The sequence below is a fragment of the Chiloscyllium punctatum genome, chromosome 49, assembly GCF_047496795.1.
Source record: "Chiloscyllium punctatum isolate Juve2018m chromosome 49, sChiPun1.3, whole genome shotgun sequence".
In the NCBI taxonomy this organism is placed as follows: Eukaryota; Metazoa; Chordata; class Chondrichthyes; order Orectolobiformes; family Hemiscylliidae; genus Chiloscyllium; species Chiloscyllium punctatum.
Genome location: NC_092787.1, coordinates 15,506,005 through 15,522,996, shown reverse-complemented (window position 1 = coordinate 15,522,996; position 16,992 = coordinate 15,506,005). Strand labels below are relative to the sequence as shown.

The window sequence follows — 16,992 nt, the reverse complement described above, 5'->3', positions numbered from 1 at the left end:
GCATTAGTTTGCTTTGGTTAAGAAAAAACAACTTTTTGTTTTGCTTTGGAAAAATCCACATATTTGAAAGCTTTCAGTAGCATTTTGCAGAAGGCCTAGGTAGAGTCAGATGTAAGAACAGTTCCTGGAGCTAAATAAAAACCAAAAAAACTGCAGATGCTGTAAATCAGAAATAAAAACAGAAATTGCTGTTAAAGCTCAACATCTTTGGAGAGAAATCAGAGTTAACGTTTCTGATCAAGTGACTCTTCGTCAGAACAGAAACATTAACTGCTTTCTCTCCACAGATGAAGCAAGACAGATCTGTGCAAATGTGCAGGAGCTTTTCCAGAAATTTCTGTTTTAGTTTCTGTAGCTAGTTCAGAACAGTTAGAAAATAGAGCCAGTCTAAGGGTCATAGTTTGAAATTTTTATAACAAAACTGTTTTTTAAAGCCCTGAAGCAGTTTTTTGAAGCCAAAAAAGTCTTAAGTTCAATTGCGTGAATAATCAAGGAGAGGGCTATCAAACTCTTAAGACCAAGAAGTGAAAGAAAAAGTTAAGTCAAACCTTTAGATGTAACGGAGATGGAGCTCTCTTTGGTAGGAGTACTGTAAAATTAGAGTGTTGGGAATAGATGGGATTTTATTTTGAAAAATGTATAGCATTGCTTTATGAAAGAATCCTAATACAACTAAGATCTTTTTATAGCACAAAAAACTGATTTCTCAAGGGCAAATTTAACTAAGTTGTTTGAAGAGGTAAATAGAGTTTGATAAATTTCACACAGTTGTCTTGGCCTACAAAAGATACAATAAAGTGCTACATAAGAGATTTTTCAGCAAAGTTGAAGCCCTGAAACAAAAGGGACTGTAGCAGTATGGATACAAAGTTCTGTGAGTGATAGGAAACAGAGTGGTGGTAAAACTTAATATGTTGGACTGAAGCAGGGTTCCTCAGGAATTTCTACTAGGTTTGCTGTTTCTCTTGGTAGAATGTCCTGGACAAATGTGCAGGTGGCAAATATTAATTAAATATTAATGTAAAAATAAATTCAAAGTCATACCAGTTCACTCTTGGTTTCCACCTCTCTTTCCAGTTTTTTGTAGTTGTTCTTCTGTTTTTGTTGTTCCTGTTTAAGTGACTTGTTCAATTGTTCCTGCCAATTAATGTTCTCTTTTGCCTTAGATTGCTGCTGCTCCATCTGCTCAATCTCTTTCGTCTTGCTTTCTAATTCCTTCTCAAGTTTCTCGAGTTCTTCTGCACAGAGCAGAAAACAAAAATGGTTTGTAAACTTGGCTAAAACCATCTCTCTGGCTTTAATATTGACCTGAATTATCTCTGAAAATCACAATCGTGTAAAATTTCAAATGTATAGTTTAAAAACTAAAAAAACAATGCTGGTTGAGAGGTCAGAAGTTGATCTTTGATATTAAGGTTTCTTCTCTCCTAACAGGGTCTATCACTATCAGTACCCCTCAAAGAATTAGTTGTTATGTGATTGATGGTTTTAATTCAACTGATGGCATAGTTTGAATCATCAAATTAGGTATGCACACAAGCTCAAACAGCCAAATGATACATCTAAAATAAAGTTAGATTAAACATATTGATTAAATTGATGCCTACTAATTAAGTAAGCTCCCTTATAACTATGAGCTCTGTTAATCTTTCCAAACATATTTTTACAATTACATCAGATTTTACTGTTTACTTGGAATAATAGTCAACTGTGAGGAGGACAGTTTGAAACTCCAAAAAGAACATTGACAAATTGGTGGAGGTAGACAGGTGACAGATGAATTTCAATGCAGAAGCATGTGAGGTGACTTTGGTCAGAAGAACACTGAAAGACAACAAAAAATAGGGGGTACAATTCTAAAGTGAGTTCAGGTTTATATGTGCACAGAGGATTAAAGATGGTAGGACAGTGTTCTCAGCTTTATTATTAGGAGAATAGAGCGAAGAATGGGAAGTAATGTACAAGACATTTGGTATATCTCAGCTAGAGTATTCTGTACAGCTATGGACACCACAGTATGGGAAAGATGTGAATGCAATGGACAAAGTGCAGAAGCAACTTTACTAGAATGATACCAGGAATGGGAAAATTCAGTCATAAGGATAGATTTAAGAGGCTGGGAATGATTTCCTTGAAGAGAAGGTTGACAGGAGATTTGGTAGGTAGAAGGCAAGGACTGCAGATGCTATAAATCAGAGTCAAGATATGGTGCTGGAAAAGCACAGCAGGTCAGGCTGCATCAGAGTAGCAGAAGAATCGAACTTTCAGGCATAAGCACTTCTTCAGGAATCTGTATAGATTTTCAAAATAGACTAGAAAGATAGAAGCTTATATTGCTTGTAAAAGATAAAGAATGACAGGGCATAGATTTCCAGTGATGGCAAAAGTAGTAAGAGTGAAGTGAAAAAATCTTTTCCACATAGCAAGTAGTTAGGATATGGAAAGCCTTGCCTGGAAATGTGATGGAGGCAGCATCAATTGAGACAGTCAAGAGGGCATTGGATGACTATTTGGATAGAAATATTGTACAGGGATATGTGAAAAAAGGAGAATGGCACTAGGGTATAGAATTGGTGCTGGCACAATGTACCAAAATGGCCCTTTATGCACAGTACCAATTCTGTGATTCTGTTCAAGCAATGTTTAAAAATCTAATAAAAAAAGCATCAAAATAGTTTTCGTTGTTATGATAGATTAAAAGGAACCCCACGAAAGATGAAATTCGAAATAAACAATCTAAAACTATTGGAAATACACAAGCTAATCTTTGTCATATTTAGAAGACCTAACCATTGACAAGGTATACTTGACCACCAGATTATAATGTCTAATTTAATTTCACTATTATTCAAACTCAGTTGAAGTATTTTAGGATAAAATATTTATGAATTTACTTTACCTAAATTAAATCGTTCATGAGCCTCTTGCCTCTCTTGGATAGTTATGAGCTGTCCATCCAAGCAATTCAATGAACGTAAATGATATATGACATATAATCGGTAATGTGGAAGACGAGCAACAGGATTATTTGCCAGGGTTAGTGAAGTCAACTCTTTTAAAGGTTTCAGTTTAGCTACATCCTGGAGCTAAGCAATAAGACAGGAAAATATTAAATTATCACAGGAAATACATTCAGTGTTGTTGTCTATAAACTTAATCATCATGGCAAGAATAAAAATATTATGGGTTTTTTAAAATCATAAAATCCAGTCTCTAATGGTCAAACTAAACGTTGTTTAGTTCAATCTTATTATTTCCTTGTTATCAGCTCGTTAAAAGAAATACAAATTACAGTTTATCTTCCATAGTAGTTTTTCCAATTGTGTTGTGATACTGAATACAGTAATTTGAGCATGTGATGAAGAAAAGTGTCCTTGACCTAAAATGCCTATAGATGTTTTAAAAATCCCAATGTCAATACCGAATATCGAATTGAGCCATCTGTTCTTTATCTTCCAGTGTTACCCAAGTTTCTTTAACATTTAGATTAGAGTAGATTACTTACAGTGTGGAAACAGGCCCTTCGGCCCAACAAGTCCACACTGACCCACCGAAGCGCAACCGACCCAGACCCATTCTCCTACATTTACCCCTTCACCTAATACTACGGGCAATTTAGCATGGCCAATTCACCTAACTCGCATTCATTTTTGGACTGTAGGAGGAAACCAGAGCACCCGGGGGAAACCCACGCAGACACAGGGAGAATGTGCAAACTCCACACAGTCAGTCACCTGAGGCGGGAGTTGAACCCGGGTCTCTGGCGCTGTGAGTGCTAACCACTGTGCCACCCATACGGAATGGAATATATTGCAGCCAGGAGTACAAACCTCAAATTCAGGTCTAGCACTGAACATTTAGTCATTCGTATTGTTACATGCTTTTGGAAGTTTGAAGTTTAATTTTTTACAGTTGTGTCTTCTGATTTCTAAACTGCAGTTTCACTGGTTTCAAAAAATGACAATAAGAGTCTGATTACAGATTTGTTGGATTTTGATGCCTCAAAAACCGTACATTATTGAAGGAGGAATGTTAAATGAATATTTCCAAACTTCCCCTTCTACAAATTACAGTTTTGTACATACTCATTGACTCAATTTGTTTATTTTCAACACCTAAATTCAAAGCTTAAATCTTGTATGCATATTCCTATGTGCCAAATTGAAATCAACATACCGATGTAATATTGTTTTGCTTGAGGTTAAGGATGCGAAGGGATCGCAACTTCTTTCCAACCCAAACTGGAATTTGCTCAATATTATTTCCAGCCAGCTTCAGACTTTGAAGGTTCACCATGTGCTCCAAACCTTCAATTTTACTAAATTCAGAAAAAAAATATATTTATTGAACAGTGATATGAAACATGTGTGCTTTACCCAGATAGGTAAAGTCAGACAGAATGCTCTTAATATCATCCAAGTAGCAACAAATTAAAGCTGTATTGCTCTTAGAGCCGAGATCAAGTATAACATCAGTTAAGATCTACCAAAAGTTCATCAAATACTTATTTGAAGATGTAAATTACTGATGGGATTAAAATAAAGAACAGTTAACCACACAAGTTTAATTTTTGTTTTTCTCATTAGTGAAAATGCTGCATGTATCTCTAGTTACTCACCAAATTCGGTTGTATGAAAGACTAAGTTCACGAAGTTTAGACTGTTTGTCCAGTTTTTCTATTTTCTCAATCAAATTGTTATTCAGGTTCAAGACCAGTAACTGATCACATTTTTCCAGGTTTTCTATAAACTGAATATAAAATGCTATTGATTCATCAGATAACAATATAAAGAAAGTTGCATGCATTGTATTCCACCCTGGGCATTTACTCTGTAGTAAGTGTACATTCTCAAGAGCTTTCTATTTTGTTTATTCTCTTCACAAGTAGATTCACACTCAGGCAGAATATCCATTTAGCTGGAACTTAAAACATTCCAGTTTTAGGTCAAAATGTATTTTGCTCTATGTCTTGCAGCAGCTAAAGGGTGAATAATGATGAACAAAAACAAATTGTTGGAAAACCTCAGCAGATCTGGCAGCTACTGTAACAGAACTCTGAGGAAGGGTCACTTAACCTGAAATATTAACTCTGATTTCTCTGCACAGATGCTATCAGACCTACTGAGCTTTTCCAATAATGTGTTTTTGTTTCTGATTGATAGCATCCACAATTCCTTTGGTTCTTATTTGGTGAATAATGATTGTTTGATGAGAGCTTTCCCATCTTCTCACTGAGAAGGATATCAATTCTATTTGATTATTCCTGCATTTCATGGCATAGAACTAAACAGGAATGGAGAATTTGGTTAAACATTTTCTAAACCTCAGGTGCTGCACTTTCCAACTCAAGATTGCTGAAATTAGATCCTGCATGCTTTTATAAATTATTACATTTTCCACTATCAGTCTTAGGACATTATTTTTTACATCATTAATATTCTTTATTAATCAATTATTTACATTAGACGTATTATTCAAATATTAAAAATATTGCCGTTTCATACTTCCAATTAAAATGCTAATGTTATTTTGCAGAGCTTTGAACATTTAACACCAATTTTAAAATTATTCCTTTATCTGTTAACTATATTACAAATTTTGAAATTTAATTTTTGTGATTGGCCAGGTGGTGACAAAGACATTTATTCAAGCTCATGATGTCAAGTTTTAATCTTGTTGGAAACAAATATTTAAACCAAATTCAGAGTAAATTCTGAAACACTCAGTGATATCATGTTGTGAACAAAATTTAAAATCAATATCACATATTATTGTGACAAGTTACTGCCATTTATTAGTCATAGGATTTCATTTTTGAGACTAGCTACTGAACCAGCGTAGAATAGAACCAAAACAATGAAGTTTTTTAAAAAAATTAGAAGTTTTAGGTTTTGCGCTAAACCAGTCTTCTGGGTCAGAAAATGAATGAAATGCCTCCAGCATGTTAGTGAATTTAGCAGACTAGAAACATGAATGTATGGCAGAGAATGCGATACATTTTTTCTATTTTCTGGTAAAATAAAGAAACTGTTTATTATTAGCCTTAACCTTCATTCCTACTTAACAAAGCTAACACACAATATTACAATTATTATCTTTTACGCACAGGCCTCTAATCACTCCATGTAACTTAATTACAACACCTATTTTTTCTACTTATGGCTAGACCAGGACTTCATACAAGTGTTTTAAATAGACAGGAAAGCAAATTATGACATCACAGCTGACAGATATCAGCCAAGTCCAAGATAACAATAACTATCAGGGTGTTGCAAATAAATTACACAGAGAAATTAGAGGTTTGGTGTATAAAAGGTAAGTTAATTTCCATTCCTATTAAATAAAGTCAAGACAGTAAAACTAGCTTCTGCATTTTACTAATTGTCATTATAGAAACATTTATAAAGGAACAGTTAAATTTTATGAAGCCTTACTTTAAATTGGGTGGGATATACAAGTTATCGCTGGTACTGCAGTTATTAAAACTATCCTTAACACAACTGTCTGTCAATGGTCTGTTTATCCAGACATAATATTAAAAAGATTATCGAAGCATTTAGACATTATGTAATACAATTCTGCACAAAGGAGGATGGAACAGAGTTCAAAGGGCATTATGCAGATTGTAGAAATTCCTGGACTATTGCCAAAATATTGACACTGTACATTTTCTATTAAACAGAAACTACGTATATAATTTTGACAGACAATTTTAAAATCACATTTGGATCACTGCTTCCATTAACTCCTATGTACTACCTTAAACTTTTTCCCTGTTTCCTTGGACAGACATAAGTTGAGAGAATGCACAGAACTAAGTTGTCCTTCATGTGACTGTTTTTTAATTAGGTCCTCAGTGATATAGCGAACTCCGACATTTTTATTGTTTACATCTGAAAAGGATAAAAAATTCAAAGTTAACATTTAATTTTCAACCATAGTTAAGCATATAACAAGACATAATGGAAAAAGAATGTATCAGACAGACAGCAGATATTTTCAGAAATCATGGAGAACATGAAAATTTGATGAATTGGGTTTCAGTATGTGGGAATTAAAATCAAAACAAATATGCAATCCATCTTATTTTTTTTCCTCTAAGTAAGGCAAAATTAGCGTATGGGGAATTTAGAAGCTGTTAAAACTTGAGAGAAGCTTGTCTGTGAAACAGAGAATCGTTTAAAAGATGTAATCAAGATACGAGATAAGATCAGGTGAGGGGGATGGGAATTGATGAAAAGTCATATGTTTAAGTAAAAGATGATAACAGGGAAATAAGTTTGAAACCAAAAGAGAAAATGCTGGAAAACCTCAGCAGGTCTGGCAGCATCTGTAAGAAGAGAAAAGAGCTGACGTTTCGAGTCTAACTGACCCTTTGTCAGCTTTGAAATGTCAGCTCTTTTCTCTCCTTACAGATGCTGCCAGATCTGCTGAGATTTTCCAACATTTTCTCTTTTGGTTTCAGATCTTTTGCATTCCGCAGTAATTTGCTTTTAAACAAATTTGAAATATTTATTCAAAAATGTTAACTTTTTGTAACTGTATACAAAAATCATAATTTAACTCTTCCTTCTCCTTGAAGGATAACACAGTGTTCCTTCTCAACACTCTCTTTAAGAGCACAGACAATATTGATAATTATCTCATGGAAATATTAGGTATAAATCCAGATGTTGTAACACTGTTTCATCATTTAGAGAAATGAAGTGTCACAGTACTTAGACTATAATTTCACACCACTTGGAGCACTCCTATACTGTCATAAGACAAAAATATAAGTTCCAAATAATTACTTGCAATTAATATCATAGCCCAGATTTTCCAGCAATGATAAGATCAGAAATTTTCCTTTTTGCTATCGAGCAAATTGATCATATCAGCAATATACTTCTCCATATTTTCCTGCATTTGTAATGAAAATTATATTGCACACTGGATGGCAATAAATGAAAATAAAATTATTGACAAAAATGTCAGTTTATGAATACTCAGTGGCAATTTTATGTTTGAAAATCAGCTTTAATGCAGGTCCACAAGACAACATATATCTAACTGCTACACCCATTTGGCTAACCACGTCTCAGAGGAATTTATCAGTGCCCTTCATTCAGCATCACGTCATAAATTTGAAAGTGGAGATTCTATGGGAGTGCTAAGCCTGTTTTTCAGTCAGCAACCAGCCCATCTTTAATAATTTAAGCAAAAACCTCTAACAGCTGTAACAAATGACTTAGCAGTCAGAAAAATAACACTTAAACAATCATACAATCACATTTGCCACTGGAGCCAATATCGGAAAATGTCAGGAAAACATGGAGAGCTTTAAGTGATGGCTTATATTATGTACGCCAAATTTCTTTGCTTTTGCACTATTCAGCAGTCTTGAATGGACACACATTATTATAATGGTACAAGTATCCAGGAAAATCTGAACTAATACCCTAGACTTGGATATACAACATTTAAATTTCTTACTCTTTCCAGTAACATATGCAACAGCAGATTCATTTTCACTGACGTCAAGTTTCTGCATACCAGTGCTTTGGTTACACAAATCTGGAGTATGAGACCTGCTGGCAGGGGATGGTGATCTAGTTCTTGGAGTTAAGACAGAGGATACTGGAGTTTGCATACTACTTCTGGATGCTTGCAATCTAGTGACTGCCAGTTGTTGTGGAGTTCTCTTTCTCATGGTGTTAGCAGCACTCAATTGGGTGAAGTATAAAAGTTTTGAAACGTGATGAAAAGTTGATATATATCTGGATGGACAATAAAACAACAACTCAAATAAAGACGTGTTAGTGATATTCTTAATGTGCACAACTCAACTCATCTCACCTCACCTTTGTGGACAGTCCTTAAATTTAAGAGTAGCAAAGTAAAGGTTACAACATGTCTTTTACCTTATTACGTATAGACATATGCCAGAGCGTAATGGAATACTCCACACTTGCCTGGATGAATGCAGCTGCACTGCAGAAATTCATCAAAACTTTGAAGGCACCTTTCAAACCCATGACCATTACCATCTAGAAGCACCAAAGCAGGAGATGGGAGTGAATGTGACTGCCCAAGCCGACTTTGAGACTTGTAAGCCGGGTAGCTCAGCCGGGTTTGACCCGGCGGTTACGCCGACGGTCTCGCCTTCGAGGGGGGAGCCTCCCCCGTTTACCGTCCGATTTTCATGCATTTCCAACCATGGGAAGTGGTCCAAAAGAGGATGGGAGCGAATGTGACTGCTCAAGCCGACTTAGAGACTTGTAAGCCGGGTAGCTCCGCCGGCTTTGACCCGCCGATTCCGCCGACGGTCTCGACCTCGAGGGCGGGCCCTCCCCCGTGTTCAGTCCGATTTCCGTGCATTTCCCACGGTGGGAACTGGTATCTTTCGTTACGGGGACAAGGGTCTGAAGCGGTGAAGTCAGTAACCGGCATAGTTAAGGAAAGGGTTCGAATTTTCTCAACAGTGCGAAAAAAGTGAGCAGGGAAGCTTAGAAAAGGTGTCAGTGAGTCCCAAACGAGTGAACTGCAAAACTTAGGGAAATGCCCAAAAGCGTTTTAAAGGGTGAAATCGGGAACCAGGAAAAGATGGGAAAGTGCCTGAAAGTGCTAAATGAGTAACCAGAAAAACTTAGAAAAATGTTTTCCTGGTTATTTATTTCTTCTTTTTAAACATTTTTCGAAGTTTCACTGCCTCTTACAGCTCTACAATAAAGCTCAACATAAACTCATGGAACAGAATGTCCATTTTTGATTAGACATTTTACAGCTTTCTGGACTTAAATGATTCAACATTTCAGACCATAACCACTGATCCATTGTTTGCTGTTGCTAAGAATTGTTAATTCTGTGAACAACTTCCAGGGATCCCTCTTGTGGTGCAGTGTTAGAGTCCTTACCCTTGGACTAAGAAACCTGGCATCAAATCCCACCTGCTTCAGAGGTACATAATAACATCTCTGAACTGGCTGATTAAATACAAAGGATTATATACGGAAAGTAGCAAGGGATTGCTGCATTCTCCATACTTACCATTGTCATTGTTACATAGCAATGCATTGATACTTGTTCAAGTTACACGTGACCAGCCTAGCAATAAACAGATCCAGGCAGTGGGCTGTGGTGGCAGTCACTTCTGTCGACTGCATGACCATCTTCCACAGTTATACTGGAACCTAGGTGTCCTTAGAGAGGTGGAGAGGTGGGCACCCTGAGGGATAGAGTGCTTTATTTCACGCTCCAACTCAATTTAGTCTGCTCCTTCTCTCCCTAGCCCCCACACCCCGCTAATTTTTGTTAGATGACAGCATTGCCCTTAACAGGGTTTGCTTGTTTAATGTTTCATTAGCCACATAGGTGTTTTCCTGGTGATGGAAAAAAATGTATAATAAAGTTTTTAACAATAGTGTCCTTTTACTGCATCACTATGTAAGAGACACAACCACGTGTGATTTGGGGTAAACATTACAGCTGGGCCCTCTTGTGATGCAGTGGTAGTGTTTCTACCCTTGGACTGAGACACCGAGGTTCAAGTTCCACCTGTTCCAATGATGTGTAGTAACATCGCTGAACAGGCTGATTAGAAAAATTAGGTTAACAACTCTAGGGGAGCTCTTGTAGCACAGTGATATTGTCCCTACCCCTGGCCCAAATGACCTGGTTAAGTCCCACCAAGTTCTTGAAGTGTGTAGTAACACCTCTGAACAGGATGATTAGGAAATATAGGTTAAATAAAAAAATGTAAACAAGATTAACAACTCCAGGTTTCTCGTGATGTAGTGAAAATGCCACGACCAGCTGTCCCTCTTAGCCACACACAAAGATGACAAGGACTACAAATTCAACTGGGACAACACAGTGATCACAGGAAAAGCTAAACATAGGACAGCCAGAGAATTTCTAAAAGCATGGCACTCAGCCATGGACTCCATTAACAAGCACACTGATCAAGACCCAATATACAGACCACTATAACAAATAACTGGAACCGGCAACCCGAAGATGCAGAAACAGAATCAAATAAATTTTAGAAGACACAGTACAGCAGCACTTCACAGGAGGCTCCAAAGCACTGAAGAGGTCACCAGACAGGGGACGAAATGTCTGCAAATCAACTTCTCAGCTTGGCAAACATATCCACAATCAGAACATCTCTAACTTTTGAAGATCTGATAAATAGGTCATCAACAGAAACATTTAACTTGCCATTATTTATGAAAAGTGGTCATGAAAAGCCTGGGGAAACGACATGCCAGTGATGGGCAAATCATTGGAGAGAATTCTGAGGGACAGGATTTACATGTATTTCGAATGGCAAGGACTGATTAGGGATAATCAATGCGACTTTGTGTGTGGGAAATTGTGTATCACGAACTTGATTGAGTCTTTGAAGAAATGACAAGAAGATTGATGAAGGCAGAGCCGTGGGCATTGTTTTTATGGACTTCAGCAAGGCGTTCGACAAGGTTCCACATGGTAGACTGGTTAGCAAAGTTAGATCACTGAGAATCCAGTAGAGCTGCTCATTTAGATACAAAATTGGCTTGAAGGAAGGTGGTGGAGGATTGTTTTTCAGACTGGAGGCCTGTGACCAGCGGTGTGCCACAAGGATTAGTGCTGTGTCTATTGCTTATTGTCATTTACATTAATGATTTGGATGTGAACATAGGAGGAATGGTTAGTAAGTTAGCAGATGACACCAAAATTGGTGTAGTGGACAGTGAAGGAGGTTCCCTTGGGACCTTGATCAGAGGGGCTCATGTGCTGAGGAAGGGCAGACAAAGTTTAATTTAGATAAATCTGAGGTTTTGCATCTTGGTAAGGCAAGTCAGGTCAGGACTTATACATTTAATGGTAGGGTCCTGGGAGTGTTGCCAAACAAAGAGACCTTGGGATGCAGGTTCATTGCTCCTTGAAGGTAGAGTCACAGATGGACAGGGAAATGGAGGCGGCATTTGGCGTGCTTGCCTTAATTGGTCAGAGCATTGAGTATAGGAGTTGAAATGTCATGTTGCAGCTGTACAGGACACTGATTAGGCCACTTTTGGAATACTACATTCAATTCTAGTCACCCTGCTATAGAAATGTTATTAAACTTGAAAGGGTTCAGAAAAGGTTTACAAGGATGTTGTCAGGGTTGGACAGTTTGAGTTATAGGGAGAGGCTGAATAGGCGGGGACTATTTTTCCTAGGCTGTCAGGAGCTGACCTTATAGACGTTTATAAAATCATGAGGGGAACAGATAGAGTGAGTGTTCCAGGTCTTTTTCCCAAAGTAGGGGAGTCCAAAACTAGACAGCATAGTTTAAGGTGAGAGGGGAATATTTAAAAGGGGCCGAAGGGGCAATTTTTTTTTAATGCAGAGGATGGAGCATGTATGGAACGAGGTGGAGGCTAATACAATTACAACATTTAAAAGCCATCTGGATAGGTAAATGAATAGAAAGGGTTTACAGGGATATGGGTCAAATGCTGGCAAATGGGACTAGATTAATTGAGGACATCTGGTTAACATGGACGAGTTGGATTGAAGGGTCTGTTTCCATGTTGTACAACTCTGACTCAATAACTTAGTTCCTTTCCACAGGTGTTGATTAGTGCCAGCCTTTTGTACTTTCATTTCAGATGTTTAATATCCACAGTACTTTGTCTTTGTATCATTATTACATTAGCTTTGTTTATTCCTGATCCACAATAAAAGTGATGCAAGTTTAAATTTTTCTGTCACAAGGGTTGCCATTTGCTAATCCAACATGTTATTTAAACTTACTACCATATGCAATATTTCGCACAAACCAATTTTGAATTTCAGATCACCAGGTCAACATATAACCACACTCCAAATATAAAGTGGTAGTTATACTACTTTATGGCAACAGTCAAATAATTTTGAACCATAGTCAGAGTCATACAGAATGGAAACAGACAGTTTGGCCCAACCAGTCCATGCTGACTATAATGCCAAACAAAACTAGACCCACATGCCTGCAGTCTGACCATATCCCTCCAAATATTTCTTATTCAGGTACTTATCCAAATTAACCAATAATAATTAACACTGCATAGCTGGAAAATCTCATTTGATTTCAACAGTCTAACTTGACCTAAACCCTTAAAACTGGATATACTTAATGAACATTGTTGATCATAATCTTTCTCAACAGTTGCCTGACAATGACGACATTACCACTCTTTAAAGTCTGTGATTTACAAAATCCAGTTGCAGGTGCGGATTACCGAACGAGTGCAGAACTTGTAACATGCATCAATTTGCTCATCACAATCGCCCATTCCTTACACTACTCTTATCACTCCTCGAGGTAGAAGTAACACCTATATCGCAATTCAGATGAAACGGTTGTTTTTAAAATAACTGATAAATCAAATCACGATAGATAATGTTTTATTGTTTTAAAAGAAATCCCTCCAACGTTTAACATTAAACTTGCATATGCAGGTAGAATGCTTTAAGAGTCTGTGTGTGTGTCGGCTTCCCGTTGGCATGGTAACCATCCTCCCTCCCCTGGAATTTAGCCAGATTGATGGGCCACGAAATGTAATTTAAACATTTTTTTAGAGAGAAAAAAAAGTACTGCCTCTGTTTCCTTGCTGTAAACATACCTGTGGTGAATTCGGCTCGGAGCCGGTTCACATAATGATAGTAAGGGTAAGGGTGAGGTGAAGTGAGGAAGATGAGATTGCTCTGTCTTGTGGCGACGCCATCTTTGTTTGTGGAGGGTGGGAGGCGTGTCTCCTCGCGCTTCTTCCTTCCGCTGTTCCCAGAACCAAACATCAACGGTCCCAACGGTCAGAGGCTGGGTCAAACTAGGAAAGATTGCGAATTGAGAAGGGAATGCCGGAGAGTGTTTTATTAAAGCTCGACATAATATAACAAACGGATGAATTGTAAACAAAAACTTAAGGTGCGGGAACTTTAAAGCAGAAGAAATTGAAGCAAGGACTACAATGCCATCCATGTAATTGAGGTGAATGTGAAAAACACAAGTAAAAATTCGAAGGCAGCCTGGTCTTCCTTGATCCTTAGATTATCTTTCTGGTGTCATTGGAGTTGAACAAGGCGCATTGTGGGCGATTTTTTTCCCTTTGAGATGTGATATAATACTCGATGACAATACACAAAGCTGGCCCATTGGTGGTTACACCCAGGTAGCTTATAAGTGCCAGCTAGTTTCTCTCTAAGCAAAGTAGTTTAATGCATAAAAACAAATGGTATAAAATCATACATATAAACCAACACCACATTGGCAAAGATGAGAAATAGGAGGGGTTGTACTCTAAGAAGGATGAAATAATTTGAAGAGAAAGGAGGCAGTACAAAGTAAATGAAGCACAGTTTCTGCATTCAGAATCCTAGACAATATTGGTGGAGCATATTATCTATATTATCTCGACAATATTGGTGGTGGAGCTAGTGAATCCTACACAATAGTCCTGAGGTATGGACCTTGAGACAGGAAATCAGTAGCGGTGAGAGGAGTAAGCGATGTGAGGTCCCCATGAAAGCATTATCAAAATCAGTGAATGAGGGAAAGTACCTAACAGAGAGGCAGACCTGAGTGGGAGCTGGTATATAAATAAGAATGATATATTTGTTGTTGATACTTAAGCAGGTGTAAGGGTAAAATAAAAGGAAGGACCTATTTTATTTAGTTAATTTATGTTTGGGGTGGTCAGGCTGCGCTTTGCACATCCTGCGCTATGTGGGAAATCGTAGCTGTATCTAGCAGCCTGATGACCATGTGCTCAGGAAGTGCCCTTGCTGGAGCAATTTGAACTTTGGTGTTTGGAACAAAAGTGGCAGCTGGGGGCAATACAGTGAATTCCTGAGGGGAGGTTGTAAATAGCAGGTTTAAGGACATAGTCACCCACAGCTGAAGGAATTGCAGGCACAGAGGCTAAAAAAATGGATTAGGCAGGAATTGAGGGAATCATGTGAATGCATCTTGCTCACAAACTTTCTTTTAGTTTTGGAAAAACATGTATTTGACATTTCCTTTGTGCAAGCCAGCTATAGCCAAGACCATGGCATTAGGTGGTATAACTGCTAGGGTGGGCAGAGTGTGGGAGAAGTGTGGAAGGGCAACAGTAGTAGGGCATTTATTAGTGAGGGGAGTTGTCCAAATGCTGCTATGACCTAGATGGGATTCCAAGATGACATGTGGAAGGGCTTTCTGAAGTGGGAGAGGAGCTGAAGAAGTCATTGTCTGTGTTGGGACTAAGGACATAGAGGAAAAAGAAACTAAGTCCAGCAAGCAGACTCTATGTGGAGGTGCCAGTGTTGGACTGGTTTGGACAAGGCCAAAAGATGCACGACACCAAGTCATGGTTCAATAGGTTTATTTGAAATCACAGACTTTCTGAGTGCTGCCCCTTCATCAGGTAAAGTGATGAAGGGGCAGCGCTCTGAAAGCTTGTTTTTTCAAATAGACTAATTGGACCATGACCTGATGTCATGTGACTTTTCACCTTTAGGAAGTTAAATATTGGAATTCAAAACAGGCATTTAAAGGAATTAATCTTCACATTACTTTCGCAGCCATGCAGTAGCAAATATAAGATTAGAAGGATAAAGTAGATGACTATGTGGTTGGAGAAATGGTGCTGGAGAGAGGGCTTTAGATTCCTGAGGTAATGGGCCCTTCTCTGGGAGAAATGAAACTGTACAAGTTAGATGGATTACGTTTGAATAGGAATGGGAACACAATCCTCACGGGGAGGAGATATTAAGGACTGCAGATGTTGGAAGCTAGAGTTGAGAAAAGATGGAGCTGGAAAAGCACAGCAGGTCAGACTGTTTCGGAGGAGCAGGAAAGTCGATGTTTTGGGTCAGGACTGAAAAACATAAAAGGGGCAACACAGTGTTGGGTGAGTTCATGGTGATTGCAAATGGGGAGGGATAGAGAATCAAATATGTAATCAAATTTCAGGTAAGTGTAAGAATAATAAGGCTTGGGAACAGGAGTAGGCCATTCAGCCTGTAGAGCATCCCCAATCATTCAGTATCATCATGGATGATTGAATACTTAAGTGCCTTTACTCATCCCATCCCTATAACTCTCTACACCATTGGTAATCAGAAATATATCAATCTCTCTATCAAATATATTTAAAGTCGTCTGTGGTAGATAATTCCAAAGGTTTACAACCTTTTAAGTAAAATAAGTTCTCCACATCTTGAATCTAAGTGGTGTCCCTGTTTTTAGTTTGTGCACCCTAGATTCCCCAGCCAGGAGAAATATCTTAGCTGCATCTACTCTGTATGTTCCTTTAAGTATTTTGTTAGTTATAATGAGATCACCTTTCATTTATTGAAACTCTAGAGAATACAGGCCAGTTTGCCATATCTCTCTTCCTAGGACAGTCTTGCCATCCCAGGAACAAGTCCGATGAACCTTTACTGCACTTCCTGTCTGAAGTATCTTTGTATACCTTCACAAAGTTATCATTGACACCAAGAGACAATACCAGACTAAATGAGAGTCCTAGACTAACCATACCAACAACACATCGACAGGCAAGGCTTACACATTATAATGGGCTACAAAGAAGTCGAGTAAAATTGCTGACAACAATGCATCTCTCCCTGATGAGCTCAGTGCATTCTTTGCTTGTTTTGAAAAGAGGTCAGTGAAATGATGTCACCAGCCCTGACAGCCTCAGGTCCATTTGTACGCACAGTCACTGCCACAGATGTCAGATCAGCCTTCTTGAGAGTGAACTCCTGGAAAGAGACTGACCTGGACAGAGTCCCTGGCTGTGGCATATATATCCTGTGCAGACCGACTGATGGGAGCTTTTGCAGACATCTTTAATCCCTCCTTACTGCGATGTGAGGTTCCCACCTACTTCAAGATGACCACTGACATTCCAGTGGCAAAGAAAATCAGGCAATGTTCCTTAATAACTACTGTCTGGTGGCTCTGACATCCATCATTATGAAGTGCTTTGAAACATTACTAATGACTGATATCTACTC

At 38.1% G+C, this 16,992-nt stretch overlaps 1 protein-coding gene across 7 annotated transcripts in view; it reads right to left on the bottom strand.

The window, feature by feature from the left end:
* cntrl (centriolin) overlaps positions 1–13,742 on the bottom strand; it is a 116,640-nt gene extending 102,898 nt beyond the window's left edge. For 5 of the 7 annotated variants that reach the window (XM_072566075.1, XM_072566077.1, XM_072566080.1 and 2 more), the window contains exons 1-7: positions 13,617–13,727; positions 8,476–8,759; positions 6,760–6,893; positions 4,619–4,749; positions 4,177–4,318; positions 2,900–3,086; positions 1,045–1,238 (exon numbers count right to left, since the gene is read on the bottom strand). In XM_072566075.1, coding sequence (XP_072422176.1) covers positions 1,045–1,238; positions 2,900–3,086; positions 4,177–4,318; positions 4,619–4,749; positions 6,760–6,893; positions 8,476–8,692 — 1,005 coding nt within the window. In that variant the 5' untranslated portion in view covers positions 8,693–8,759; positions 13,617–13,727. Of the gene's footprint in view, positions 1–1,044; positions 1,239–2,899; positions 3,087–4,176; positions 4,319–4,618; positions 4,750–6,759; positions 6,894–8,475; positions 8,760–13,616 lie in introns of all 7 variants that reach the window. The other 2 variants (XM_072566079.1, XM_072566081.1) reach the window with 2 other exon arrangements.
* Positions 13,743–16,992: the final 3,250 nt, after the last annotated feature.